Source organism: Bidens hawaiensis, unplaced genomic scaffold (assembly GCF_021521415.1).
Source record: "Bidens hawaiensis isolate Kalapana, Puna unplaced genomic scaffold, B.hawaiensis_p1.1 tig00049772_1, whole genome shotgun sequence".
Taxonomy (NCBI): domain Eukaryota; kingdom Viridiplantae; phylum Streptophyta; class Magnoliopsida; order Asterales; family Asteraceae; genus Bidens; species Bidens hawaiensis.
The window spans coordinates 39920-52216 of NW_027498905.1; the positions used below are offsets into that span (position 1 = coordinate 39920).

Here is a 12297-nt window from a genome sequence, read left to right on the forward strand (position 1 = left end):
CCCTTTCATCATCAAACCCTAAGAATATTATTAACTTCCTTACAATAAATAAAGTTAAAATCCCAAAAATATATATAAATATTAAAAACGTAAAACAACCTCCGTAATACGTGGGATAAAATCTAGTTTGTGTGTGTAGGGAGAGGATTAAGAGAAAACTCATTTTTAAAGAAAGAAATTAAAACTCCTATAAATTATTTTTAATTAAAAATAAAAAAAATATATTTTCAAATTTCCGTTTTTGCCATTATTCTTTGATTTTGTTACCCTACACTCGAAAAAAATAAAAAAAAACACTTTAATGCACATACGTATCACCATGCGATACTGTTGCATTACATATGTATATTACTATGTATTTTTATGTTCAATAGTGTTTAATTGCATATATTCAATATTTTTGTGTTGTATATATGCAGTAGTGTTGTATTATATGAAAAAAAATGAATAAAAAATAAAAGTCGATGTAGTGCACATGTGCGTTAACATTGTATTACACATACGCACTGATGTGTATTCGATGCGCGTATTAGTCTTATATTGCATATATACAATAGTGTTTATCGAATAGGGATGAGCAAAAATCGGTATGGTACCGATTAGTACCGGTGCCGAAATCGATATCGATTTGGTACCGTCAGTACTGAATCAGTACCAATGTTTTGAGTTTTCGGGACCGGTACGGTACGGTACCGGTATTTTCCGAATTTTACCTTAAATACTGGTACCGGTACCAAAAATTTACGATTTTTGGGATCGGGATTTTCGGTACCGGTACGGTACCGAGCTCAACCCTAGTATTGAATATGTGCAATAGCCTTGTATTCTATGCAATACAACACTTTTGCATATATGCAATGCACGTTACACATGTGCATTAGACCGACGAGGCTACCAACAAGGTTTTTTTTTTTGAAACAATACCAACATACAAGAATAATGGAAAAAAAGAAACTACAAAAATTTTTTTTTAATAAAGTTAAAAAAAACAATTATTTATAAGTTTTTAAGTTTTCTATTTAAGATACGTTTTCACTTGATCCAACCCCCACCCCTATATATATATATGTGTGTGTGTGTGTGTGTGTGTGTGTGTGTGTGTTACATATAAAAAATTGTGCATATATATATAACTGAAAGTTATATATAAAAATTCCAATATGATTAATCACCAGTCCTCACAACACTACGCGACTAGCAACTGGTGAGTCCTACAACGCTCGTGTCCATGTACTACATTTTTTTTGTTTCAGCTTTATCCCTTATACTTTAAACAATATACATCTTCAACCCATTTAGTTTTTATTCAATTTGATCTTTCTCTAATAACTTACGTTAATCTAGATTTTGTGTATAAATTTTCTTAAAATCGAAGATGTATTTGAAATATGTTATACTTTGGCATCATAAGTTATACATGTGTTAATATTATTTTGGGCTTGTAAGTCCTGATCCTTAGATCTAAAATCTCTCTTGATAAACAAACCCAAGATGGATGTGCAGAGTGAAATCGAACAAACAATAAAAGAGATAGATGATGAATGAATGTATTGATAATCGAATGATTTACATGAGTCGAATGATGATAATATCGAAAGAGCATACTCTATTCTATCAAACCCCGACCCACCCAAGGTTAGTGTCACTTGGGTGGCTTATTTTCATTATAAACACACAAAATGAAGCAATAAATGTCCCTATTTATAGCGAAACAAAGTTCTTTAATGAACCTAAGTTCTTGCATCCGACAAAATTTCCGCACTAGTTGTTATCGCTTATCCACTGGGGCGTTTCAATCATGTGTTGGTTTTGCGAGTTGACGGACTGAGGATTTTAGGTTGGCGTGTTAAGATTCTTCCACCCTAAACTAACCCATATATTTATTTATTTGTGCCATGTCGACCCATTTAAATTCATTTCATGCTCGAGTCTTGTTTCAGGTCAAGCCATTTATGTTCACGTACGAATATGAATAATACCTAGTGACTTAGTAACAATTTAAACAATTAATTACTCTTATTCATATAAAACATTTTAGTAATTTGTTATAAATCTAATTGATTTTGTGTATTTATCTCTTATTCCCAATTAACAAACCTGAGTTTACATATTTAGCTTAAGGCAAGAACAAACAAATTGAAATAATCAAAAGAATAGACGATTAAACTAATAAAATAAAAATGTTGAAAGTGAAAGAGGAGATAAAAGAGTAGTTTAAAAAGAAATTAGTTATACATTTAAAAGTCAATATATATATTAAAAAATAAAATCTAAGTTTTCTTAACATTGAAATTTCAAACTTCTTATCTCAAAAATCAAAATATTAACTTCTCTAAAACTTTTAAACAAGTTAAGATGCCAATCCACTTTTAAATGGGTCATGTTCAGGTTGACCCATTTTCTAAAGGGGTCGTGTTCGTATTGACCCGTTTAAGATAACATGTGTTAACCGATTCCAAACCTATATATCAAAAATTTTAAGGGGTCGTGTTCGTATTGACCCGTTTAAGATAACATGTGTTAACCGTTTAAGATAACATGTGTTAATCAATTTATATATCAAATATGATAAAACTATTCTTAAATAATGTTATTATATAAAAAAATTAAAAAAATATTTGGTTTTTAAGAGTTCCTAAAAGTTCTTAACTTTTTCTGGGTTATTAAATGAATATATATATATATATATATATATATATATATTCATTTAATAACCCAGAAAAAGTTAAGAACTTTTAGGAACTCTTAAAAACCAAATATTTTTTTAATTTTTTTATATAATAACATTATTTAAGAATAGTTTTATCATATTTGATATATAACTTTTTGATTTACTAGCTTTATTCACATGATCCTGATCCTATATATATATACTAGCTTTAGAACCCGTGTATTACACGATATTTGTCAATGTGCAAATTAATACAATAAATTATTTGAAATAAAAAAAACGCTAAATATTAAGCATAAGAACATAATCATATAAAAATGTATTACAAATATATCCGAATACATATACAAGAAGTATAGAATTTAGAAAAATGAGAAACGTATAGAGGATTACTTGCAAGAAATTGTCATAAGCATGAATGTAAAGTGTATTTTCTTAGATACAGTTAGTCTCTCATAAGTAAGCCTTTCGTTAAAAGCCCCCATTAAGACCAATGATCCCAGCCATAAAATGCTTTTTCTCTGGCATTGGGCTTACTGTTAAGCATGCATTTTATCAATTTATTAAAAAAGTTACAAATAAAGGAGCTCATCCGTGGCCAATGCTACTGCAGAATTAAAGTTTGAAAAAAAAGAAGTTGATTATGAGTTCATTGAGACATTTATTTTCGTTGGAATGTTTGATATGCAATTGCATAATAAATCAAAAGAAAAGACTATGATATGAAAACCTAAAATAATGAAAGTATGATACACTTGATATAATCCATAACACATTGATCAATTACAAAAATAATATTCTCAATTAAGATTGTATATTTTTATATATAAGGCGGATTAGAGAAGAGTTCATAAAAACAATTCGAATTTGTTATATTAAATAAATGTTGGGTCAAACAGCTATTAGTGTCACAAACCCATTAAATTCATATTTTTTTTGTGATTTAAATTTATATGGTTTTTACATATGAAAAGATTTTTTAAATTAGATAATATGTATGTATGTATATTTTTGTTGTTATGTTACAAAATATAGATATTTAGAATAATTATTAAGGACAGTGATTTAATTTTTAAATGAAAGCGTAATCTAAGAAATCTTATATTATTATTGGTACATTCATTATTATTATGCATGATATTATTATATATTTATTTAGAATGGCGACTTTCTTATATTTAGGCCACCGCACTCTTCAAATTTGAAGAGCCCCGATGTCCCACTCTGGCCAGACTATGCTGTCTTAACCAGGCCCACGCTGGCTTTCGAGTTTGGCTTGGGCGTTCCTCTGGAAAACCATACCGCCGACTGTCACTTGACAGCCGTTGTGCCACCACAAGAGCAGAACTCTCTGGCGTAACACACGGTGGAACGAAAACCCGGGAGGGCTTAGGATTCGAACTGACAACCTTTGCAGAAGGCCTAGCTCAAATCCTTCATTGCCAATATCTACCCAAATATGACACAAGTGAGATTCGAACTTTAGTCACCATCGGAGAACTCAGGCCTCTTACCACTAGGCCACAAGTAGGGATGAGCAAAAGTCGGTATGGTACGGATTGGTACCGGTATCGAAATCGGTACCGATTTGGTACTGTCGGTACCGAATCAGTACCAAGGTTTTGAGTTTTCGGGACTGGTATCTGTACGGTACGGTACTGGTATTTCCCGAATTTTACCTTAAATACCGGTACCGTACCGGCACCGAACCGAACATTTCGGTACCGGTACCAAAAAATTACGATTTTCGGGATTGGGATTTTCGGTACCGGTACTGGTCGGTACCGAGCTCATCCCTAGCCACAAGTGAGGGATTGAGATTATTATATATAGTAAATTAAAATTGAAATTGATTAAATATTTCAATTTCATTTTTAATTTTATATTTTCTCATCTAAATTGCAATAAACATTATTTGCTTTATTAAGAATTGTCTAATTTTAGAATTTATAATCTTTATTTATATGGAAAGTTCCTAAAATGCTATAAAAGGATATTAAAAATTTGAGCGGTAAAATTAGCCAATAATCAATATAGGACTGACACATTATCATCATTATTTTCTTTTATTAGTATAGGTAGTTAGATATATATTTGTGTTAGGTTCAAATCATGTTTTAAGTCGTGCCAGATATAAGTCCCGCGTGCTTCAAGCAACCATTTAACCCCCCCCCCCCCTAGTTATGTCCATAAGTCCCGCGTGCTTCAAGCAACCATTTGACCTCCTTGAATAGCGTCTACTAGCCAAATCGATGCCCATTGAGTTCCGCCTTTTGTCAACTAGTATTCATTTTTATCAAGTCAAAACAAAGAATGCGTGTTACAACTCAATGGACCAAAACAAGCAACATAGTACCACTAACACCCTTACCTACCTATGAGATTTACAACCTTAAGCAACAATTTATACAAGAGAACAATAATTAAAGAAAACATAGAGGTTGGCCAAGGCCTAACATGTTGAGGAAATACTCAACATTTTGACAAATATATACATCATCACATGGCATTGGCATAACAATTTCAAAACTACGCAAATACTGATTAATAGATATGTCATTGGCGATTCCAGCCAACAAATTAAGAACCAAATAAATACCAATACTTTTATGTTTGCACCCGCTTTCGAACATCTAAATGACGAAACATAATGACATAACAATAATTAAAATAATCGTTCGAATGCTTGAAGAATCTTGAAATCAATCACTCTTTCCTACTTGAGAACCGATTTCCTGCAGGTAATGTTCTGCATCCAGAGCTGCCATACACCCTTCAAAACACAAGGTGGTGTATCAGGTGAAATTCTATTTTTTAAGGCATAAGATCTTTCAAATCATTCATGCGAGTAAATAATAAAGATATTTCAACACTTTTTCCAAATAAAATAAAAGTTCATCTAGAATGTAGTGGTTGAGAATGTTTGTGTGGAATATTTACTCAAAAATAGCTTTTAAAATAAACATGCAGCAGATATGTGTTAATACTTTAATCCCTTATGGAAACGTCCTTGCCATTACAGTACAAGTACAAGTACAAGTACAAATATAATATCTCTTCAGTGATCCTGTCGATCCTATTATGATTTTTATACCAAAACTTCCTAACATTTTAAAAACTTTCGAATCTTATTAGGGTCAAGTCTCGCCTCATTTACCAACACAAATATAATAATATAATATATTAAAGGAAACAATTTCGACAGAAATATTTATGAAAGGGTCTACGCAATTGTGTCTCAAACGGGTCAATGGGTCAGCAGTGCTGATGAAAATATATCAAGTCATACTCTACAGGCATGTCTAAATCTAATCTATGCTTTCCAACCAAGATGCAGATCCATGTACATAGTAGGAGGGGCCCTGATTTAACTTGAGGTTATATAATTAACAAATTTTACACAAGCTCTATTGCCTCCAACCAACAAATATAAATATCCCTATTCTATGACACAGTGAGCAGTGACGTTTACATGAATCTAGAGAGAGAGGAAGAAAACGTGGCGGAACCTAACCCTCTAAATTTAGTCTTGCCCACATATTAAATTCCACCAATGACAATAAGCGTGTTTAAAATTATTTTATAAAAAATTTTAATCATTGGGTGCATAGCTTATATTTTAGTTAGGTTACTAGAATTTGTAAAAATATGTTGTAAAAAGTGTACTTAGGTGCTTCGTAGCCCTTCTCACAGGTGTGTGGCTCTACGCGTCCCAGAGCCTCGCCTCTACCTCTGCAAGGCCAGTAGAGTTTGGTAGGGGGTTCTCCTGGTTGATTTTGGTCTAAATTGGTCCATGTTTGTCTGAGGTTTTATGGTTGGGATAAGCTCTGTAGCAATTAAATGTCAACAGATGATGTTCCTTGAAAACTAAAATACATTAAAACAATAGTTATTCATAGCTAACACACGCGCACACACACACACACACATACTAGAAAGGTGCCCGCGCGATGCGGCGGGATAAAAAAATCCTACTAGTCATGTAACAATTATGGATGTTCAAGGTTCGTTTGAAACCTTACAAACATTTAAACCAATTTCCACTTTTGGTCAGTCAATGCCTGTTTCTAAATGTTCAAATCATAGCAAACGGTTTGGTTTACGGTTTATACCGAAAATCGACCATATAAAATCGGGCAGGACTGTAAACTTATTATTGAAGCTCAATGCGTGAAACCAAACCGTTAGCAATGATTCAGTTTAAATATTCAACGGTTCAGTTTCTTTTTTCAATGATAAAAGAATCAAACCAACGTTTGGCTCACGGTTTAACATAGAAACCGTTAAAACCGAGTTGCGAATGCACATACGTAACGTGTTATTTTTTTTAATTGAAAAAAATTTATAGCAATACCATACCCAAATTAAAGACAATAAAATGCTCATTTTTATGGTGCAATTTTTAAAAAAAATATACTGACGCATGAAAAAGTTGCAGCCGTTGGAAAAGCGTTGGTGGGAAGTTGGTTTATAATTAAAATCAAAAGGAATACATGAGTAAAGATGAAGGTTCAAATTTGTAACTATTTCTTAAATTTATAAAAGTTGAGTAAAGTTGAGGGGACAATGTTGTAACTATTTTTATGCATATTTTCTAATGGACAAGGTTGCCCCTATCTTACATGCTACAGAAGGTGTACCTTATGCTTTAAAAGTTGTAAATTACTTAAAAAGTAGGTGTCTTAATTTGCCCATGTCTCATGTATTATATATAGTATAAATATATATCTATACTATATATAATATAGAAGATGAGGGCAAAATAAGAAGCTACACATTAAGGGATTTACAAACAATATTGCACATGGTACTTAAATGAGGGCAAATGAGTCATTGTCACATTAAAACTCACGTGTATTCAATTTTCTTTAGTATAGTTACAATATTGCCCCTTCAACTGTAGTTAGCATTTATAAATATAAAAAATAAATACAACAATGACCCTTAATCTTTTATATATATCTTATTTTAATTTTCACTTTAAACCCAATTACCCCTATGATTTTTAACATTAATAAATTTTTCATACTTTAATATTTTTTTTAAAAGTTACATCATAAAAACGAGCATATTTTTAATTTGACTATGATATTGTTATAGTTTTTTTCAGTTAAAAAAATAACATTTTATGTTTGCAAGGTGTTTGCAGTCTGGTAGTAACGGTTTAAACCATGGGCCAAACCGGTAGTAACGGTCTTTTGTCGTCGAAAACCAAAACATAACCTTTGAAAATTGAAAACAATCGGCCAAAAGTTAAAGAAAAAAATATTAACTGTGAAATCAAACCAAAGACTGGTTTGATTTTACGGTTTCAAACCGAACAATGAACACCCAAAAATTTATTACGTGATTACCAAGGCCTACGTGTCCCGCTGCATGGCGCACCCGTCTAGTGTGTGTGTGTGTGTATTGTGGCTGTCAAGAGAGCCACATAGGCTCGCACTCACCCCATGCCGCCCATGCGTGAATGGTGAGTTCGTGAGAGCATACTCATGCTCCTGAACTTCAGTTTTTGGTCCATTGGAGTGTGGTGACCATTGCCTAACGACTCCAAAGTAAAAAAGGAAATAATTTTTATAAACATTAACCTCTAAGTACCACACAAACTTAATATATTTTTACACAAAAATCTCTCATCTCCACACACAGAAACAATTTTTACACCATGAACCGAGACTTCTCATTCACAGAGATCAGGTTCGGTTTATTAAGTGATTTATTGGGTGATATCTACCCGCACCCGAAGAGCCGCCATGATACGACCCATCAGCAGCCATCATCTCATCCATCAGAAAGCTTCCGTGTTTATTTCATATTCAGTTTCTTTATTTAATCATTTTACTACCTTTTAGTTTTAATATTTTCTGCACGTTGTTTGTTTAGCTAGTGGAGATCATAGGACCATGTTCTTTCTTTCTCTTTTTCTTTTACATTGTCTTGTAAGTCCTATTTAAGGGAATAGAACGAAATGAAGAGGGAAGGTGTTTTTACGAGTAAAATTTATGTTTTTTCTCTCTTACATTAATATCCAGATTATCCTTTGCTAATTCTATTCTTGGTTGAGTTTGCAATTGCCCTATGGTTTGATCGAGTGGTGTTTCTGTATCTCGAGTGTGGAGTGACCTGTAGCCTATCCATTTTATTTGAATTCAAATTTTCTATCCGTTACCTACTCCAGATTATTTACATTATGTTAACTTGATGATTGTTAAATGCTATGGTAATTTGGCAGCAGACTTTTGAATTAGAATAATCGCAGATCAGATTCACTTGCTATTCTAGGGGCCTGGACCAGCCTCAGCCTTACAGTCAGCCTTCTGTAGTATGTGATTTATTTTAGTATATATTACAAATTTCTCTTGTATTGTGTTTTAAGACCTAGAAGTAAAAAAGAGTGCAAGAATAAAATTCTAATTGGGTTGGACTTCAACCTTAAGTATATATATCTTAAAAAAGTTAGATGCCTTCAACAGACGTGAATTTTAGGTCAATTCTCACTAACATGAATGTTAGGTTAATTATCATTTGTTTCACGTCTGATAACCTATGTAGTCAAAGGTATGAGCCGCACTTTATGGCCAACATATAATTAGTAACTAAAATATATTTAGCAGCTAAAATCATCCAACAAACTCATATAAAAACTTTCAAAAATATCAATTAAAAAAAGGTTAATACAACTAGTTGTATACCTAGGTAGTCAAAGGTGCAAGGCAAACTTAAAGGTCAAAGAGCTAGTTTGTTGCCTAAGCGCAAAAAATAAATAAATAAATAAAGCCTAGAGAAAAAGAAAAGGTAATAACAGAAATACATAATAAGCATAGAAAATTAGTACTAGTAAGGTGGTTGCGTTTAAGACGTAGGCGTGCAAACGTAGGAGCTAAGTCAAGCACTGGGCACCTTTCCCTAATAAGCATAGAATGTTAATACTAGCCAAAATTTTTAACAGCTAACTGACACATCCTCTAAACCTACTCTTAAACCTACACCAATATCCACCATGGGACTAGACTCCTGAAACATAAAGCCAAAGCCTAAAACTTCTTTATAGGGCATCCATGAAAAGAGAAGGACCACAGCAAAAAGAATAAGCAGACTACTTAGAAGAAAGATAAGAGATGAAATCCCAAGTGACCGCCACACACCCGCTAAATGAGAACCTCGCCTTGCAAGTAGGGGTGTAAACGAACTGAACATCCGGCAAACGGTTCGTGAATCATTCAACAGAAAGTTTGTTTATGTTCGTCCATTTCATAAATGACGAACATGAACATAGAATTTTGTTTGGTAAGCTTAACGAACGAACACGAACAAAGACCGTGCTCATTCAATTTTGTTCATGAACATTCGGTAATGTGTTCGTTTTACATTCCATCATTTATTACGTTTGTCCAGTTATGTTCGTTTGCATCCCTCCGATTACGTTCACTTATTAGAAATTTGCTTTAACTATTTTTATTTATTTACTTATAGATAGTGATGTGGCCCACCGTGTCCAAGTTGGATAGAGTAAATGGAGGGTAGCTACAGGAGTGTTCATGAACCGTCCGTTTGACCGATAAACGCTTAACAAACGAACATGAACAAGATCGTCTGGTTCGATTTGGTTTGTTTGCAGCTGTACTTGCAAGTGCTCTAAGTGCATGCTTGGTTCACCTATAACTACACAGTTGTATACCATGTTAATTCTATTCACTTAAACACTAATCTTGTCAAAAAAAGGAAAGTCCAAACAAGTGAAATTATAAGCCCAAACAAAGGAAAAAAGTCGAAACAAGTAAAAATAAGAAAGCACAAACAAAATAAAAAAGAAGCCCAAACTTGAATAAAAAAGAAAGCCCAAGACAGAAATATCCCCTGCCTAGAAGAAAGTTAAAAAGAGCCAGAAAACATGCCATCATAAACAAGTTATAATAGTTCTGCTATAACAAAAATAAATCCCAATTTCATCTGAAAAGTAAACAAAAACCAAAAAGTATATCCTTAAACTATATAAAAACACACTGCCTAAATTGAGACTCATTCTAAAATTCGTTATCAAAATACAGTTCCAAGCTATTTTATGTGCAGATTGAAGCCAAATTCAGCTTCAAATTAAGTGTAATCTTCTAGCTTTTAAGTTTTACCTAATATTTCAAGCATGAAAAAACACTTCCTTCCGAAAATGACAAACATCAACTATCATATAAAAAACAAATATTCAAATAGATATCGTGCATATAACATAAGACAGCCAAATTCAATCTACATATCAAACTCAAAAAAAAAATCTAAATATCAAACTCAAGAGAATGAATATACTAACCAGAACCTGCAGCGGTAATCGCCTGCCTGTATTTCTTATCCTGCACATCCCCAGCAGCAAACACACCCTTGACACTAGTAATAGTTGTTCCAGGTTTAGTCACAACATACCCATCCGAATCAAGCTCCAACTGCCCATCCAAGAACTTCGTTGCCGGCTCATGCCCAATCGCAAAGAACAAACCATTCACCTGCAAATCCGACACCTCACCACTCACAACATTCTTCACTTTCAACCCTCCCAGAACACTTTTCCCCTCCGCACCATACGCCTCCACAACCGCAGAGTTCCAAATCACCTCAATCTTCGGGTTGTTCAACGCCCTCTGCTGCATAATCTTCGAAGCCCTAAATTCATCCCTCCTATGAATAATATAAACCTTAGACCCATACTTAGTCAAAAAATTCGCTTCCTCCATCGCGGAATCACCTCCACCGATCACCGCCAACGGCTTGTTCCTAAAAATGGGCGCGGCACCATCGCAAACCGCGCAAGCGGAAATACCCTTATTCCAAAACCCTGACTTGCCATCCCCAGAGCCAGGGAAAGTTAACCGCCTCGCGACGGCACCCGTGGCAACAACAACAGCATCAGCAAAAACCGCTTTCGAATCCGTAAACACTTTAAACGGAGCCGACGAAAAATCGACTTTATAAACCGTTTCGGAGAAGATCTCCGTACCGAACCGAACCGACTGCTGTTTACACCGCTCCATGAGTTCAAACCCTAGAATACCTTCGGGAAACCCAGGGAAGTTCTCCACGTCGGTAGTGGTTGTCAGCTGGCCCCCGGCGGCGATATCGTTGGCCATCCACCCTTCGAAAAGGATCGGCTTGATCTCGGCGCGAGCGGCGTAGATCGCCGCGGTGTGGGCCGCGGGGCCACTGCCGATGATACAGAGACGGGTTTTGAGGGTTTGGAGGTCGTCCATGGCAGCAGCTGCTGAGAGTTTGGGGGAGGAGATGATGGCGGCGGCGGAGGAGGAACCAATAGTGGCGACTGAGATTAAAGTGCGAACTTTATAGAGGAGGTTAAGGAGCTTTGGAAGGCAGGGCTCCATATGATTATTATTATTATTATTATTATTATTATTATTATTATTATTATTATTATTGTTCTAGAAGGCCTAAAATGGGTAATTTGTTTCCCGGGGTTTTGACTGGTAAGAAAGAAAGAAAGAAAGAGATTTAGGCGGGAAGTTGGAGGAGGAAATGAAATTGGGTACGTTATTAATGGGAATGGATTTGATGCTTTCCCACGTTGCTGATGTGAATGTGAATTGGGTTTTTGGATTTCTGCTTCTTGAACCAACTAACATATC

The 12297-nt window shown here is 34.3% G+C and overlaps 1 protein-coding gene across 1 annotated transcript; it reads right to left on the minus strand.

The window, feature by feature from the left end:
• Positions 1–5277: 5277 nt before the first annotated feature.
• Positions 5278–12054, minus strand: LOC143598188 (thioredoxin reductase NTRB-like). The gene is made up of 2 exons (XM_077076474.1): positions 10977–12054; positions 5278–5444 (listed from the first exon to the last, which is right to left on the minus strand). Exons 1-2 carry the CDS (start codon positions 12034–12036, stop codon positions 5374–5376), a joined length of 1131 nt encoding a protein of 376 aa, XP_076932589.1. The 5' UTR covers positions 12037–12054; the 3' UTR covers positions 5278–5373.
• Positions 12055–12297: the final 243 nt, after the last annotated feature.

What these genes read in the sequence shown, in the direction of transcription:
- LOC143598188 (XM_077076474.1), bottom strand. Translation starts at nt 12,036, where the DNA reads ATGGAGCCCTGCCTTCCAAAGCTCCTTAACCTCCTCTATAAAGTTCGC. An exon ending in GATTACCGCTGCAGGTTCTG is followed by an intron (nt 5,445 to 10,976) that starts GTTAGTATATTC and finishes TGTGTTTTGAAG; the next exon opens with GGTGTATGGCAGCTCTGGAT.